General features: G+C 38.5%; 2 protein-coding genes across 3 annotated transcripts in view; both read left to right on the top strand.

Moving 5' to 3' along the window:
* mrpl10 (mitochondrial ribosomal protein L10) overlaps positions 1-9920 on the top strand; it is a 31943-nt gene extending 22023 nt beyond the window's left edge. The window contains exons 3-5 of the mRNA XM_039739345.1: positions 3029-3193; positions 7101-7245; positions 7723-9920. Coding sequence (XP_039595279.1) covers positions 3029-3193; positions 7101-7245; positions 7723-7976 — 564 coding nt within the window. The 3' untranslated portion in view covers positions 7977-9920. The remainder of the gene's footprint in view (positions 1-3028; positions 3194-7100; positions 7246-7722) is intronic.
* osbpl7 (oxysterol binding protein-like 7) overlaps positions 9481-19163 on the top strand; it is an 80808-nt gene continuing 71125 nt past the window's right edge. Inside the window, exon 1 of one of the 2 annotated variants that reach the window (XM_039739342.1) lies at positions 9481-9563. The gene's annotated coding sequence lies outside the window, so the exon portion shown is untranslated. Of the gene's footprint in view, positions 9564-9641; positions 9715-19163 lie in introns of those variants that run through there. The other variant, XM_039739343.1, reaches the window with a different exon arrangement.

The raw sequence follows: 19163 nt of genomic DNA, 5'->3' as shown, positions 1-19163 counted from the left end.
ACCGGGCACATTTACCAACAGCATGCGAAGAAAAAAGCATTCATCTTGATTGGGATGCACGGTGTATAGTCTACCTATCGTAGTTTCTTTGAATATGTTAGGTTGTCCGTCGACTCGCTCTCCTCGTTTGCGTCGTTCAAATGGTTTTCTACTCGCATTCCATGTGTAATACGTAGGTACTTCCGAATACAGCAGTGTTTTCGCAGACGCGTCATTTTGACATAACGTGAAGAAAGCAGTTAACGTTGTAGCCGGTGGATTCAGGGCTATTTGTTGCAAATTTGCAGCTGTGAGATAAACACGTTGTCCATTTTCTAGATGTACTGCAAGTGAACAACAGCTGGACTTCGTTCATGTATGGGAAATTAAAGAATTCGCCATACAGCTTCATTGCTGCTTTATGTATCTTCCAGCATGATACTGTGCGATTTCATCGATATGTATGACCGCATTCCTATCACTTCTTTCTGTTTGCATGCCAAAAACTGCCATGTCACTTCCTTTATTCACATACTTACAAATGTATTTGATCGATTTAACGGAGTTGCAATATTCCACGTTTATATGTGCTTTGTATGTTTTTGATAGCAAAGGCGAATATGGAACAACCCACCGGTTATCTGCTTCAATGTCACCATTTTGCATTTGTATGGTTGTTAGTTTAGGCTACCGCAATTTGGAAATCGTAAATGAATCGTAAATCGGAAACATCGAAATGGAATCGTAAAATATTTAGTATAGCGTGTGTTGCTTTTACGTCCAGCAGATGGCGCTGTTTTTTCAAAAAAGCATGTTTTTACATGTCACAGGTGTGACATCTATATAATATTAGGTATATAAAACACGCGCGTATTTGAATGCAATGTTGTGTCAAAATTTCAAAGCAATCGGTAAAGAACTTTCGGAGATTTAAGATTTTGAACATTTACATTTTTATTAATATAGAAGATATATATAAAAGCCAATGTATGTGTGTTTATGTATTTATGTGTTTATGTTAAAGCATCACTTCCAAACGGCTGGAGCGATTTTCATGAAACTTGGTACACATGTTTCTCATTGGTCAACTAACAATACTGTAGTGTGAAATCAACCCTAACGTCCACCCCTTCTGGGTAGGGTGGGGGTGATCTTGCGGTCTTGTATGGATGTTATCATCCAGTTGACACTCGGAATGACCACCAGAGTATGACTGCCAGCATTCTTTATGTTTGAGCACTACTGCACCCCTGTTGCTTTTGAAATTAAATAGAGTTGGCCAGTTCTGAGCATCAACTGGATGATAACATACATACAAGACCGCAAGACAAGCACATTAGTGAGTCTTCAATGTTAGTTAATTTATTTTTATTTTTAAAGTTGTGTTTTTTTTTTTATTATATTTTTCTCAAACAAAAGAAAAACACTTTATTTTCCTCCCGGATAACGCAGGGTATTTCAGCTAGTCTGAAAATAAAAAGGGCGGAGGTCTCAGGAATGTTAATTTGTTCAGATCCCAAAACATTTTAACAGTGCTCTTAGAAAAGTAAAGAAAAAATCAACAATTTCAGAAGTGTCTGCTATTGCACAATGAGAGCAGCAACAAGCCATGGAATTAAAGAACGAGTTTAATTAACGACAAGACTCGCCACCTGATTAAGCAGCTGATTGGAGTGAAATTGGTTGGAGTTTGAGGCCCTCACTTAGTTAGTCATCTGATGGCTTCCTCACTTTACATTTCATTTCTGTTTGGGTGCCATTTAAGGAAAGAAATGAAGCAATTCAGAGGAACAATGAAGACATTCAGGGGAACAAATCTTAAAAAAAAAAAAAAAAAAGTCAATTAAAATTAATTCTTAATAATTAAGAACTTAATTAGCAGCAAAAACAGGTCACTAATTAAGAAAAGGGTGAGAATGAAAACCTGCAGCCACTGTGACCCTCCAGGACTGGAGTTTGAGATCCCCGATTTAGATGAACAGGCATACTGCACCTTGGTGGTCCTTATTTATCCTTGCACACCCTTGAAAGATCTCTCTAGTCACCTATGTGGATTTTTCTTTTTAACCTCTGGCCTCTGCTGGAACTGACACTTGACTTTTACCTGTTCTGTTTCATAAGTAATAAATTTGTCCTTTATTTTCAATTTGTTCTGTTCAGGTTTTACATATCACAAATATCACACAGATATACTCTAAAAGATTCCTGTCAAGAGTGGCTAGTGGGAAATACACATTTGTGATAGGGAATCCTCTAACACAAGTAAAAATACAAAACTATTTACATTAACAAAGATGGCAGTCGGTATTCTTGCCACTGTTTCAAAGTTCCCACCCACCCCCCCTTATATACTTGGCATTAATATGTGTTTAGAATTGTACATGGTCATAATTTAGCTGGATTACATTTACGCCTGACATTTTGAAATGTTTCTGCAGTCTGGGCGAAGACCCAGCGTCAGCTGCCCCACATCAAATTCAAATCAGTTTCCGCTTATGAAGTTGTATGTGGGCAGAAAATGGATTTGCATTTGCGCTTGCTTTAAATGTGGTTGCTTATCTGTTTCTGACTGTCTCTGATTGTGATCGAATCACTCAGACCACAAGTGTGTTTATATCTGTTTTTTAATGTGGTCAAGCACTATCTGTCCATTATCAGATTACTAAAAAACACATGTCAGTGCCAGGTGTAAGTGGGTCCTTTTATTTTTTTTGAAAGAAGTTTCTCTTTGGGCCGTTATTCAGTCCACGCTAAGGTGCATCTAGCACGCAGTTTTCATATTCTTTCTTCAGAATTCTTCTGAGGACTTGAACATGTGTTGTCATGCTGGTCGCTGTCTCTAAATTGCCCAGGGCTGATTATGTTTTTGTGCTTTGTGACCTTCAGGTGTCCCTTTTGGAGCGTGTTCCTGTCTTGCATTCATTGCAGCTTGGTTAAGTTCCAGCTGCCTTACAGAACTTATTTGGAATGAAAGTATTTGAAAATAAAAAATAGATTGATGTTGAAAACACAGATGTGATTTATTTATTTATTTATTTTATTCTTCTAGGAAAGTGGTCTCGTGAAGGTTCTAAAGAGAGAGGTGGAGATGATGTTCCAAAACAACAAAATGATTGCAGTATTTCAAAACAACTCGTCCTCTTCTGAGGATTTGCTTCTTATTAAGTATCGGCTCCAGAAGTATGACATCACTGTGAAATTTTTCCCAAACCAGGTAAAGCAAAGTGCACTTAGTTTAGTTTTGTAAAGAACATTCTGTCTTTGACTATTTAAATACTAGCCATTCCCCACGGCTCTGCCTACGTAGTAGTGAAACAGGACAAACTTTAAAAATCAATAAACAAAAAGGTACCGCTAGCTAAGCGGAGGAGAGATGCACTCCAAAGCGCAGAGGTAGAATGACTCCCCACTCCTGATGTCATGCTTCCCCTTCTCTTTGGCCCGCAGAGTGTCAGATTAGCATGAATATATCGCTCCTGCAAGCAAACTGTGATTTTTAGCGCAACGAGAGAAGTCGCAAAATCAATCTGAATGTTCAGGCAAAGTCTAGTAAAAACTCAGCAAAAAAAGAACTTTCAACTGTTTTTACTTTCTGTAAATATTTGTATGAACAGTAAAAGAGTCAACACCATAAGACATAAACTAAAAATGTTTCACAATGTGTCCCTGAATGAAGGGAGGCTCAAAATCAAAAGTACCAGTCAGTATCTGGTGTGGCCACCAGCTGCTTGAAGTACTGCAGTGCATCTCCTCCTCATGGACTGGACCAGATTTGACAGTTCTTGCTGTGAGATGTTACCCCACTCTTCCACCAAGGCACCTGCAAGTTCCTGGACATTTCTGGGGGGAATGGCCCTAGCCCTCGCCCTGCGATCCAACAGGTCCCAGACGTGCTCAATGGGATTGAGATCCGGGCTCTTCCACTGCGAGGATGATCAGCTGTCCTTCCTGTCTCCCTGTAGCGCTGTCTTAGGCGTCTCACAGTGCGGACATGGCAATTTATTGCCCTAGCCACATCAGCAGTCCTCATGCCTCCCTGCAGCATGCCTAATGCACGTTCACGCAGATGAGCAGGGACCCTGGGCATCTTTCTTTGGGTGTTTTTCACAGTCGGTAGACGAGTCTCTTTAGTGTCCTGCGTTTTTACAACTGTGACCTTAAATGCCTACTTTCTGTAAGCTGTTAAGGTCTTAACGACCATTCCACAGGTGCATGTTAATTAATTGATTATGGTTAATTGAACATGCATGGAAAACGTTGTTTAAACCCTTTACAATGAAGATCTGTAAAGTTATTTGGATTTTAAAACATTATTGTTGAAATACACAGTCCTGAAAAAGGGACGTTTTTTGTTGAGTATATATATATATATATATATATATATATATATATATATATATATATATATATATATATATATATATATATATATATATATATATATATATATAAATAAATAAAAATACAGTAAGACCCCACGGGGGATACATTCCAAGAAGACCCAGCACTAAACAAAACAGCATTAAACAGCGTTATCTTAACACGTAAATAATGGGGATAGGTGAAACAGAACAAAGAATAAAAAAGTTTTTCCTTTTGTTTTTTATTTTGTTTTATTTTGTAACATTTAGAATTACTTTTTTATTACATTAATTATAGACATTTTTTATTGCTAATATCGATCATGAAAATCAAAACTATTCGAGTAAATACATAATTGATGTTTGTGATGAGAAAGGTTCTTCCTCATTTGACACTTTTTGGTTTTTTGTGAAGAAGTCATCTAACGTTGTTTGCCTTTTTCTCTGTTGTTCAGCAAGCAATTGTTGTTGACAGCAAGACATCGCATCATTTGAACTACTAGCAAAATTTGGATCATTTTGTACAAACTAATCCATAACTTACATAGTCGTCGCTAAACTTTTTTTTAGAAAATCCATTAAAAGTTAATTTTGTTCCTCATTTTCAGAAACGCTAATTTGGTGTTCACCTGCATCTAATCGACTGAGCACCTGCATTTTAGTTTCCAGTGAAATGCTTTTTCCTGTCACTTTCTTTATCTTTGCAACCACTCATTTTAAAACTAGAAAGGGATAATTGTTATTAATTACAGTAAAATAAAATGTTATGTTTATCTCCTTATACAATAACCTTGATGACCAATTATAAATGAACAGTGACGCAGCAGGCTTATGTAATGTACTGTACTGCATTGATATCAGATGCGGCGCGAGACTTCATGCGAGTATCTAATCCAGTCATGAGATTGCGGCGAAAACCGACTCTTGTGTTCTGAAAACCATTCTTTTATGTTATGACAAAGTGAATCAATGAAAAATTAGAAATCGAAAAAAAAAACATAATACCGAAACAGCGTTAAGGCAGTGTTAAGCACGGGGTCTTAGACTTAGGGTCTTAGTGTGTGTGTGTATGTATGTATATATGTATGTATGTATAATATATATATATATTAGTGAGAGAGGGAAATATGTAAAACTCAATTGAAACTGGGATTTTATTTCACCTTAAACAATGTGGCTGTAGTTAGACTTGTATTCTTGTCCGTATGTTTCTATTCAAATAAGTACATGTATTATTTCCAACATATAACACGTTAGACCAGGGTTGACAAATTGGATCCAGGAGACCCACAGAGGCTGCAGGCTTTTGTTCCAGCCACTTTCTTAATTAGTAACCAATTTCTGCCTCAGTTGTTTTGCCTTCATTTTAATGAATGTGATTTTTACAGTTAAAAACCTTTAATCATTTATTTTTCTGCCTTAATATGTTGATTGCTGAATATGAGTTAGTTCATAGTAGACAGTCTATAGACAGATGCCACCTACAAAGTATCTCGTAAACTGCCTTCATGGTTGTAGCACCAAATACAAGCACATTTGTGGGTTGCACATGTTACAGAAGGAAAGAGACCTTATAAATTAAGAATGAAAAGAATGGCAAAATATTTAACTTTCAGTTTATTCTCCTTAGCCATATTGTACATAGCATTTATTTTTCATAAAATATAATTTATATATATATACACATACACTACTGGTCATAAGGTTTAGAACACCTCATGTTTACCAGTTTTTCTTCAAATTTAATCAGTTGAAATGCAATGAATGACCTAAAATTGTGAAAAGATAAGCAGTAAACTGCCAAAGGGTTAGATTTAAAGTTTAGGTTAGCAAAAACTAAGAATAAAAGAAAATTTCAGAATATTACAAAAGGACCTTGTTTTTGAATAAAGTTAAGACAAATAGGATGCTCCATTAGCTGAAGTGATTAGTTACTAATTAATAAATAGAATGAAAATGAAAGCCAGAATGAAATCTTGCAGCCATACTGGCCCTTCAGGATCTGAGTTTGGCAATGCTGCATTAAACCTCAAACAGAAAAATGCCTTCCAGTAAGAAGCCATTGTCCCTGCAATGGCTACAACCACTCCTAACCTGACTTCACCACTCCATCTTCTGTCAGGGTATAGGATATTGAGTGGCTTAGTGTTTAAACCAAAGGAGAGGGAACACTAACATGACTGTTGTCCAATATTAATGAATGGGAAGTTCAGGAGAGAAAGAAAAACAAAACAAACAAACAAGCACACACCATCAAGGGACAGCAGACATCCATGTAATTTAGTCCTCGATGACCTTAATGGATGCTCTGTTTACCCAAGACTCATTGTAAAAAGTAATTCTCTGAGATGGGCTTTGGATTTTTCCAGTTTGAATTAAAAAAATATAGCTTTACAGAAACTTTGCTTAGATAGGAAAGTTTTTTTTTCTTTTGTGAGGTAAGAAACTGCAACAACAAGGGAGTAACCTTCTGAGATACCTTTGGAATATCCGTGGAAAGTGAGTAAGAATGCATAGAGGAAAGTGACCCAGGAACATAAGTTGTCAGGATGGATCGGGTTAAAGGTTCATCCAGTGGTGGTTATGGGAATGAATAAATGAACTTCAAGTAGGTGCGCCTGACATTATTAAAAATGTTAAGTGAAGATGATGGGAAAGATTTTGATTACATTTTCTTACACAGACATATAGACAATTCTTAGCAGGTGAAAAAGATCAGAAGGAAGTTTTTTGTGTTTAAGATTGAATTTGTTTTTGCAGGTGATGCGGTCATTCCTGTCTACCTCTAAATACATCAACATGCTTCCGCTCTTCTCTGGGCATAACGTCTTGCTGGTGAGCAGAGAACCTAAAACAAAAGAAATGCTGAAAGTAGTGAAGAACACTCCACAGATATCTTTGCTTGGTGAGTGTGGCTGGTCACTTTACGTGTGACATTACAGAAGAGAAATCAATTTGTGTGCCATTTGAAAGAGCTGGAATGTCTTTTTTGGTGCATATTTAGAGATGTACTTTCCTGGGGAATGTTTGCTTTGATTTCCAGTGAAAATGTAAAAGCGTTGGATATCACTGAGCATCTGCAGTCACCTTATGGATTTGGATAAATGGTTCTGCTCTGCTCTGCATGGTTCGTTTCTCTTGTTTTCCATACTGTTTGCATGTTGTTATGTCAACCTGTGAAAACGGAGTTTCATGGGAAGTGTGGTATCGTCTGTCCTCCACCTATGCAAAACTTCTGTCCAATAAAAATGTGTATATTGCTGACTAACCTGGGGAAAGATCTAGCCTCAATTGAACCGAAAATGTCATAATTACTCTATCCTGCTCCTTTAAAGCTTCCTTTGTTTCTATATTTTTACTGAGTATTTTTTTTAACTTGCAGGTGCCTGCATTGAAGACACCATTCTAAGTCACAAAGGTGTTCATGACTATTCCAGATTACCATCTGTAGCTGTAATCCAGGGGCAGGTGGTGGGTGGCCTGACCCAGATGACATCACAAACCCGGGACTTAATTAGACACAACCCTCTATATCTTTCTATGCTGTTGAAACGCTATGTCGATCAGCCAAAGAGTGGAAAAGAAGGCGTAGAAGGTGCAGAAGAGAAAGAGAAGACCCAAACTGAGCCCAGCTAGAGCTCAGGACTGAAGCAATTTGTTCTATTGCACTTGACTTCTGAGGGGTCATGCTCCACGCACAATTGTTTTTTATTCTACTTACTTTCAGTTGTGTTGACTTCCTACAATGCTGTTGGAAATGTGTATTCTGATTAGTAAAAGTACAGTATGTATTTTTGTAATTTTAATTGGCTGTGATTATCATACTAAAGATATTGATCAGTGCTGTGCTTTGGTTATTATTTAAATAAAGTAAAATCACTCTTTTCCTTGAAAGGGATTTAAATACATGCCTTTCCAGGTACAGCTCATCGTAAAAGATATCAGTTCAGGCTGTGGGATCAAATTTTCTTTCTACAGTGTTAAGTATTTGCATCTCATTTAAGTGACCGTGCAGAGATAGTCTGACTCATTTAGAAATGCAGGCTTACAAACTCAGTGACCTCCTTTCTTTGACTCGGTGCTAATTTGTGCAGTGCTCCGTGCAAGGACAGGCTTGTGGGTCACAAAACTAGAGAAAAATGGAAGGGTAACATGTTCAACATGGAATAGCCAAAACTTTGTCTTAAAAAAAATTACCATTGGAGGAAATGTATATTCATGTTCTCCATATTAGTATTTCCATACAATTCTGGAAACATGGTGATTGATTTTAGAATAATACTGCTGTGTTTTGTTTTTGGTAGTCATGTCCCAATTAAATGCTATTTGGATCAATTGGTGACTCTAAAGTGGCCTAGAGTGACTTTGAACATGTTTCTCAGTTGTGGGCATCTTATCCAGGTTTGTTTCATGCAGCTTCTTGTCAAGGTTTGCTATGCCCCACCTCCCTAATCCTGAATTGGACTGATTATTGGGACATTGCTCTCTACTGCAAACAGGGCCACCAAACATTATCAGAGACCACACTTGCCCCCATAATCGTCTGTTTATTCTAACAAGTGCTACCAAAGTATATGGTGCAGAACTGCCAGGTTTTTCCCACAAGCCATTAGACACTTAAATTCTGATCGGTCTGTTGTTACAGTTCAGTATGTAATTTATCTGTTCAATATTAACTTCTGTTATTGTCATGTTCAATGTATGTGGTAGATTCTGTTGTATTGTAGGGTGTATGCATTTAAGCCTGCATGTTGGCAATTCTCTGTTATTTTTGTTCGCTATAATTGGGCTGGGTGGCGCAATCTTATTCTGTCTGCTGTGCACTGCTTACGAATGACAACTGAAGTGAACTTTAGATAGGAGGATCCTCTCAACAGGTGGCATCACAGTGCTCATGGCTCACTATGGTGGATTCACCGTGGCGTTTGAATGTTTTAGAGGCGCAGGTCTGAGGGTTAATTTGATCGCCAGCTTTAAAATGTGCTGAATCGGATTCAGTTAAGAGTAGACTCACGATTAACCCTGCGCTGGGTGAATTGAGGTTGCATCGCCACTCCTCCAAGATGGGTGGCACTGTGATTCCTTGTAGCGAGGAGGCGGGGAGAGAGCAGGGGAAGGCGGGCTTTGGCATTCGTGACGGTGACGTCGTCAATGTGCCAGCTGGACGCGCTCAATCCAGGAAACGGCTGCAAACAAACCAGAGAGTTGGCGACCGCCAAGCAGGTAAAGGGATATCGGGCTTTGAGACGTTGGCGTACTGAGCCTCGAGACGGCGACCGGCTTAGTGACCGGTACATAGTGGCCAGACAGTAGCCAGTAAAGCGTGCCGCGAAGAAACGTTGGTTCAATTGAGAAGGTAGAGCGGAGCGGAAAGGTGCGCAAGCATTCAAATGTATACAGTGATTTTTAAAGGAGAAATAAATTAAAGGGTATCTAATATTGGGAAACCGTGCTGGAATGTTGTGCACTACGTCCGTCCCGGAGGCAGCGGTCTGGCGCGCGCGCTGCTCTCCAGATGTCAAGTGGTGTGTCCTGTGATCGTTTTGCGCCGGTGTGCACGATTCTGGTAAAAAAAAAAAATTAAGTGTGTAGTTTGGTGAATCGGCTCTTCATCGTGTGGGAGGAAGGAGCTCCCGAATGGGTTTATCATTTTGAAAACATCGATGTAAAACCTTGGAGTAATCGGATGTTATCCAGTTTCTGAAATGAGTTGTAGGCTCTTGTTCTGCATGGCGGGCAGACTGTGTTGCTGTCAATGACTGTCAGCCTGGGTGTGATTCTTGATAGACGTTTTGTGCTTCTGAATGTCGGTCGTGTTTGGCAGATGGCGTTTGTGTTTGAACGAGTTAAAAGGCTGGCACGGGATGGCTGCATAGCTGCACGAGCGTCATGATTGGGAGCGGGTGTGCAAACCCGGCACTAGCTGTGAAATAGATCCTTGATTGCTGTGTAAAGTTCCTGGTGATGGTAAATTCTGTGAATGAAGGTGTAAAATAAATACAGGAATAAAGTCTGATGATCAATCAATGTGTTTGCGTGCTCCTTGTGACTTTAGTTTTGCTTGCGTTTTTCGTGTCATTTATTTAGTTTAGAATTTGCGCCTCAGAAGTTATGTGTTTTTCAGGTTAGAGAGACTGTGTGTTAAAATAAATATTTGTGTGCCTTGTTCTTTATTATTATTATTATTGCATATTTGGTTGACACCCTTATCCAAGGCAGCTTATGAGTATTCACAATCCAGATTCGCATACTGTAAGCATGCATCTTGTACAGTTTAAGCACAGGTAGGAAAAAGCACTTGTTCAGGGTCACACGTTGGGGCTGAACCAGCAAGCTAGTAGTGTTAATGTCCTGCACCTTAGCCACTATATTACACTGCTTTTGTTGTTTCTGATGGCGGATACCCAAATGCATTGTATGTGTTACTCTCATGCTTGGTGATAAATGAAGGACTGGCCATTATAATTCATTTGGCTTGTGTTTCTTGACGGTGGGTTTGAATAAGAAAAGTTTTTGCGCCTCATGCTTTCAGTGAATAGTGGCCAAGGCTTTTCACTTTGAACTTCAAACCCTGGGGAAGTGGGTTCAGATCCCACCATGGACGCTATGTGACCGTGAGGAGATCACTTCAGCTGTATGTGCGCCAATTGGAAAAACAAAAGAAAGGCCAAATGTTGTACGTCACCTTGGAGGAAGGTGTCAGCCAAATAATAAGTAAGCGCAATAATGAAGCTTCTTTTTATAATTATACTTGTGAAATACTTTAGTGTGTTTTTAAGTCTCACTTTTGCATGATAGAATTTTCGCCAAGGGTAAGAGACTGGCGAGGTGAACCTTTTTGTTGATTCCAGTGACAGTGTTTTGTGTTTTCGATGGCACACATGTTGTAGTCCTGATGATTCCCATGAAATGCATTGTGTTCTTGTGAAGGTCATTCTTGGTAGTATGTTGAGAGTGTGAAACATGAGTTGATTTGATTTTCACCCGTTTCTCTGACATATTTACACTTGCTTTAATGATGGACAAGCATAAGGAAAACAGGATGTTTACTCTGCTGAATGTGCATATTATTATTATTTTTATTATTATTATTAGACTTACTAAATATGACATTTCTGGCTGGTATACTGTATTTGTATAACCTGCGTGTATGGTACTACTTAACTTTATCAACTGCTGTCTTAGACCTTAATCCATCATAGTTTGGCATAATTTTATAGAGACTGATGCCATAGGTGTTCTTTCACACATTGTGTGATATTGGTATCACAAAGTTTTTAGTTCAGTTTTTTTTTTACATTCTCATATTCGAAGTATAGGGACTGGGCGGTCTCTTGGTCTGGAATCCCTACAGATTTTATTTTTTCTCCAGCCTCTGGAGTTTTTTTGTTTTTTCTGTCCACCCTGGCCATCGGACCTTACTTATTCTATGTTAATTAATGTTGACTTATTTTTATTTTTTATTGTGTCTTCTATTTTTCTATTCTTCATTTTGTAAAGCACTTTGAGCTACATTTTTTTGGTATGAAAATGTGCTATATAAATAAATGTTGTTGTTGTTGTGAAGGACTACCAGATTACATGCAGACTTATCTGTGTGCTTGAGCATAAGAAAAGAGTCGTATGCCTTGTGTTTTTAGCGACGTACATTTTAGTCTGCCCCAGAAATGTTTTTCCAACTAAAATGAATGTTGGGTTTATTTGCATGTGTGAAAGCTTGGCAAGTATTTATCTGTTTGCAATGACTGTACCAGTATTAAAAAAATGATGTGACTTGTGTTAGAAGTGACCCTGAAATTGTTTTTCTGGTTGTGCTTGTGCAATGTGTTATGAGTTTCTGACTGAGTCTCATTGTAGTCGTTCACTTGCTGGTTGTGTGAAGTTCTGTATGTTCTCTCTGTTTGTGTGTATATGAATGAAAAGATCTGTCTTTTATTGTAGGTATCAGAAAGGGAGTTTCTGTATCTGGTACAGTTTACTTATGTAAGAACAATTGAAAGACCTACATGTTTCTGGCTGTGTAGGTGTGAAATGTTTTATGTGAGTCTGAACATATGTTACTGCTGGGTGAAAGTATATGGAGCTACTCATCAGGCTGAATGCATTGATTGGATGTATGTCAACTGACAGATTTTGTGAATATGTTGAAGATAATGTTTTGTGTTCCTGTGTGTCACACAAGTTAAATGTACTGTTTGTTTGTTTCCTGAGTATCCTAGGCAAGCATACTATGCTAAGGTATGTCATCTGTTAATCCTTAGTGACTCACTTGTGCTATATATGTGTATGTATACTATGTACAGTGGTGTGAAAAACTATTTGCCCCCTTCCTGATTTCTTATTCTTTTGCATGTTTGTCACACAAAATGTTTCTGATCATCAAACACATTTAACCATTAGTCAAATATAACACAAGTAAACACAAAATGCAGTTTTTAAATGGTTTTTATTATTTAGGTAGAAAAAAAATCCAAACCTACATGGCCCTGTGTGAAAAAGTAATTGCCCCCTGAACCTAATAACTGGTTGGGCCACCCTTAGCAGCAATAACTGCAATCAAGCATTTACGATAACTTGCAATGAGTCTTTTACAGCGCTCTGGAGGAATTTTGGCCCACTCATCTTTGCAGAATTGTTGTAATTCAGCTTTATTTGAGGGTTTTCTAGCATGAACCGCCTTTTTAAGGTCATACCATAGCATCTCAATTGGATTCAGGTCAGGACTTTGACTAGGCCACTCCAAAGTCTTCATTTTGTTTTTCTTCAGCCATTTAGAGGTGGATTTGCTGGTGTGTTTTGGGTCATTGTCCTGTTGCAGCACCCAAGATCGCTTCAGCTTGAGTTGACGAACAGTTGACTGGACATTCTCCTTCAGGATTTTTTGGTAGACAGTAGAATTCATGGTTCCATCTATCACAGCAAGCCTTCCAGGTCCTGAAGCAGCAAAACAACCCCAGACCATCACACTACCACCACCATATTTTACTGTTGGTATGATGTTCTTTTCTGAAATGCTGTGTTCCTTTTATGCCAGATGTAACGGGACATTTGCCTTCCAAAAAGTTCAACTTTTGTCTCATCAGTCCACAAGGTATTTTCCCAAAAGTCTTGGCAATCATTGAGATGTTTCTTAGCAAAATTGAGACGAGCCCTAATGTTCTTTTGCTTAACAGTGGTTTGCGTCTTGGAAATCTGCCATGCAGGCCGTTTTTGCCCAGTCTCTTTCTTATGGTGGAGTCGTGAACACTGACCTTAATTGAGGCAAGTGAGGCCTGCAGTTCTTTAGACGTTGTCCTGGGGTCTTTTGTGACCTCTCGGATGAGTCGTCTCTGCGCTCTTGGGGTAATTTTGGTTGGCCGGCCACTCCTGGGAAGGTTCACCACTGTTCCATGTTTTTGCCATTTGTGGATAATGGCTCTCACTGTGGTTAGGTGATTTTTTAACAAGGGGGCAATTACTTTTTCACACAGGGCCATGTAGGTTTGGATTTTTTTTTCCTAAATAATAAAACCATCATTTAAAACTGCATTTTGTGTTTACTTGTGTTATATTTGACTAATGGTTAAATGTGTTTGATGATCAGAAACATTTTGTGTGACAAACATGCAAAAGAATAAGAAATCAGGAAGGAGGAAAATAGTTTTTCACAGCACTGTAGATACATTGGCATGCAGAAGTTTGGGTATCCTTGCTTAAAATGTCCTGTTACTGAGAATAGTTAAGTGAGCAGAAGATGAACTGATCACCAAAAAGTTAAATATGACACGTTTCTTTTCAGCATTTTACGCAAGATTAGTGTATTGTTTTTGTTCTGTACAATTGTACATTAAAATAAGGAAAGGGTCACCCTGCAAAAGTTTGGGCACCCCAAGATATGTGAGGTCTCAGATAACTTTTACAAGGGTCTCAGAGCTTCATTAGCTCTTTGGAACTGTGGCTTGTTCACAGTCATATTAGGAAACCTTAGGTGATGCAAATTGCTAAATTGTATAAATTCTCGGACTCTTCAAACCTTGTCCCAACAATCAGCAGCCATGGGCTCCTCTGAGTAGCTGCCTAGCACTCTGGGAACAAAAAAGAACTGATTCTCGCAAAGCAGGAGAAGGCTACAAGAAGATAGCAACATGTTTTCAGGTAACTGTTTTCTCAGTTGGTAGTGTTATTAATTAATGACAGTTAACAGGAATGGTAGAGGTGAAGTTGAGGTCCTGAAGACCAAGAAAACTTTCTGAAAGATCTACTCATTGGCATGCTAGAAAGGCAAATGAAAAAAAAACAACCTGTTTGACTGCAAAAGACATTCAGGAAGATCTATCAGACTCTGGAGTGGTTGTCCAGTGTTTTACTGTTTAGTGACGCCTGAATAAATGTGACCTACATGGTAGAGTCAGCAGAAGTAAAACATTGTTGTGTCCTAGACACAAAATACAGTGTGTAAAGTTTGCAAATGAACGTCTAAACCAGCCTGTGGACGGATGAAGTCAAAATAGAACTTTTTGCAAAGGTATGTTTGGAGAAAAGAAAATGGGGCAGAATTCCAGGAAAAGAACACGTCTCTCAACTATTAAGCATGGGGGTGGATTGATCTGGCTTTGGGCTTGTGTTGCAGCCACTGGCACTGGGGACGTGTCATTGATAGAGGGAAGAATGGGTTCAAATAAATACCAACAAATTCTGGAAACAAGCATCATACGGAAAAAAGTTCAAGTTAAAAAGAGGATGGGTCCTACAAGGTGATAATGATCTGAAACACACAGCAAAATCTACAGTGGAATATCTCAAGAGGCGCAAGCTGTTTGCTTTGCCATGGCCCTCACAGTCCCCCGACCTAAACATCATCATTGGAAATCTGTGGATCGATCTCAAAAAGAGCAGTGCATGCAAGACACCCCAACAAGAATTAGAAGACTTTTTAAAGGCCAAATGGGCAGAAATAGCCCAAGTAAGAACTGAAAGGTTCTTTGCTGGCTTCTAAAAGCATTTATAAACTTTGATACGTGCCAAAGGGGATGTTACTAAGCACTGATCATGTTGGTGCTCAAACTTTTGCTTTTCATTTTTTTTGGCATTTTGTACCTGTGAATGATGGAAATAAAAATGCAAACTTGCTTAAAATATTCAATCAATCAACATTTATTTATATAGCACATATTCATACGAAAAAATGTAGCTCAAAGTGCTTTACAAAATGATTAGAAAAATAGAAGACACAATACAAAATAAACATAAGTCAACATTAATTAACATAGAATAAGTAAGGTCCGATGGCCAGGGTGGACAGAAAAAACAAAAAAAAAAACAAACTCCAAAGGCTGGAGAAAAAAATAAAATCTGTAGGGGTTCCAGACCACGAGACCACCCAGTCCCCTCTGGGCAATCTACCTAACATAAGTCAAACAGTCCTCTTTGTATTTAGGGTTTTCATGGAAGGACCTGATGATGATGGTCACATAGACTTCTGGCTTTCAGTCCATCATTGTTGGAGCATCCTGATGCTTTGAGTAGGTGGTGGTGGTGCAGGCCGCCACCACAAAGAAACCGGAAACAGAAACAGAAGAGAGAGTAGGGGTCAGTATGGATTTTGGAGCCACTGTGAATAGTTATTATGAAGAATTGAACATACAGAGTATCAGGATTAAGTTAAAGTGAAGTTATAAAAAGGCCATGTTAAAGTAATGTGTTTTCAGCAGTGTTTTAAAGTGCTCCACTGTATCAGCCAGGCGAATTCCTATTGGCAGGCTATTCCAGATTTTAGGTGCATAGCAGCAGAAGGCCCGCCCGCCTCACCACTTCTTTTAAGTTTAGCTTTTGGAATTATAAGGAGACACTCATTTGAAGATCTAAGGTTACGATTTGGAATATAACGCGTCAGGCATATTAAAGGAATGTGTCATCTTTCACTTTATGCATTTTGGTGATCAGTTCATCTTCAGCTCACTTAACTATTCACAGTAACAGGCATTTTAAGCATGTTATTGTATGTGTGTGTATATCTCTCTATTATATAAAAAAAATCCTTTGACGAGACAAGACTCTTTTGGAGGAGAGATTTTTTTCAAGTTTTTGCCTTGAGATCTTTTGAAGTCCCGCCCTCCTCTCAAACATTTTCAAACAAGACCACAGTCCCCTCACCCCTCATTTGTGCGAATGCTTTTGTCAGATACACTTCCTGCGCTCTCAGCTCTTATAAATTTTAATGCTTACCTCACTTTAAGTTCCCAATTAAGGAAGACGTATTATGACCAAATCTTTTGTGAATTTCATCACGAACGGTTATCCGCAGACAAGATGAGTATATGGGCAATCCTAGCACCGAGAAACGAGGAAGTCAAACGAATTATCACCAAAAATGTCGATCGGTTACACAGCAGATTGGTTAAATGCGTATCAATAGCCTATACTGAAACAGCTGGTGGTGATCATGCAGAATATGAAAAAACCACAAAAGAATATCTACAACCGTTAACACCATTGGGTCTTCCACCACACAATTACTGTAGAAAGAAGGACGTATCCAAGAAAGGTAATGTACTACATCTTCCGCAGATAACATTAGACAACAAAGGAGATCTTGATATGCCATTCGTATTAAAAAAGATAACAGTTTTCAGTTAGAATAGCTTTTGCAAAGACAATAAACAAATCTCAGAGCCAAACATTTGAAAAAGTCGGTTTATTTAATAGAGAGAAAGAAACAAAATTCAATCACGTGCAGTTGTAGGTTGCATTGATGCATATGTAACAATTCCCATGACAATCAAAATCTGTTTAAATTGTACATCCATATCCCCATATGCAAGTGGCAGAACCTCAAAGAGGCTAATGTGTAGCACAGGCACAGGGGTTAGCGAGCGAAGCGAGCAGGGGGCAGAGCCCCTTAGTTTACATATACTGTACACGGAAATGTGCTCGCAATCTAAAGCACTCGTATATCAAAGCGAATTTCCCCATAAGAAATAATGGAAACTCAGATGATTCGTTCCACAACCCAAAACTATTCATATAAAAATGATTAATACAAAATATAAAGTAAAAATACATAAAGCAAATTGCACTTTACCTTTGAAAAGAATCACGGCTGGTGTGAGTGAGTTTCTAAACTCTTTTGAGATTCCATCCAACGGGAACGACACGTGGAAGAGCATCCCGAAGCAATCGCAGGCTCCGCGCGCTGTAGCAGTTCGTCGTAAAAGCGAATCCGAAAAGATTGCGGACATGCTATAAGTGACTGCCGTTGATGGGTCATACAAGGAACAAGGAACATTATAAATCTGAAACATTTTCAAATTTGGAGTCCATTGCACTCATCACAAATTTGTTACCATCTATTCAATGGTATTTAGGATGTCTGTTATGGATCTAAATAAATAAAAGTTCTTTCTACAACCTCCATGTCGATTGTTCTTTTGGGAACCAGCTATGGTTCCCCTATGGCATTCCTTTAAATAACCACTTTTGCACCTCAATTTCTGAGAGTGTATAGTGGTTTATGTGTTTATGCAGTGTGAGCATTCACAGGTTACGTATCTCTGAAGATCACACAATGAGTCAGTGGTGAGGACTTCACTGCTATTTATGTGTTTAACAGCACAACAGCTAAGCCACATTGACAATAAAGTCAAATTTAACTTAAACGTACTGGTTTAAGCAGACTGTGGAAATGTAAAGATGGATATTTTCATTTTTTTTACACTGAAACATACTGAAGTTTGCACATTGTTATCTTTCATGTGTGAATTCTCATTGTCCTGTGATTTTCTACCACACCCAAACACGTGCATGTAATTTTGATGGGCAACTCTAAATTGGCCGTGTATGAGTGAGAGTAAGTAGATGTGTGTATATGGGTGCCTTGTGATGCTCCAGTGCAATATCTTGGATTTATTCCTGCCGTGTATGGATGTTGTTTTGATAGGCACAGGCAGCCGTTAAACTTGTACAGGGATAACAATGCTTGGCAAATCAATGCGTAAATGCTGATTAATACATTTCCAAATTCTTTAGATTAACTGTACAATTGCCACTATATGAGTTACTGAAGGTCGGCAGTAAATATATTTTTATTATTTACAAGTTTTCTCTCACAGTCCAAAGACTTGTAGTTAGATAAATATACTATGCTAAATATACAGTATATGTGTGTGTGTGTGTGTGTGTGTATTGTGGGTATACCCTGCAATGGACTGACGCTCTGTCTAGATATTGTTCCTGGCATGCACTTTATGATTTTTGGAATAGGCTACAGCTGTCCCTAACAACCGAGCTAAGAAAATGAGTGGATAGATTTTTTAGCAGAAAAGTTGATCTGAAACTACTTTTGAAATTCAAATTCACCGTACAATTAGTTTTGGTAGTTATTGTATATAAGCATTGACAGGTCAAGTGATTCACCGAGGAAGCTGTGTGGTTTGTAGTCCATTTCCATGGCCAGAAGGTCATGCAGCCCAAACATTATTCGGTTCAGAACACAGTTAGGAAGAGGTATCATCAGCTTGGATGTGAAGTAAGAATCAATGTAGCTTTGTGGATGGGCTTTGATCATTACAAGTCTAAAAGAGTGTTTTGAAAAGAAAATCGTTCAAAGCTATTTGGTATAGTTTAACCTCTAACCGTTTGTTAAAATGCTTGAATACTTAAGTGTATTTCAGATTTGATGTATTTTTCTTGAAGCAATATAGCAGGGGTGGCCAACTCCAGTCCAGTAGAACCATAGTGGCTATAGGTTTTCATTCTAACCATTTCTTAATTAGTAATTAGTTTTTACTGCTCTTTAAGACTCAAACCCTTTAAATCAGGGCTGAGCAGTGTCGGTCCTGGAGGGCC

The sequence above is a fragment of the Polypterus senegalus genome, chromosome 17 (assembly GCF_016835505.1).
Source record: "Polypterus senegalus isolate Bchr_013 chromosome 17, ASM1683550v1, whole genome shotgun sequence".
Lineage (NCBI taxonomy): Eukaryota > Metazoa > Chordata > Cladistia > Polypteriformes > Polypteridae > Polypterus > Polypterus senegalus.
Note: the sequence above shows the minus strand (reverse complement) of the source record. Positions and strands in the feature narration are given on the sequence as shown.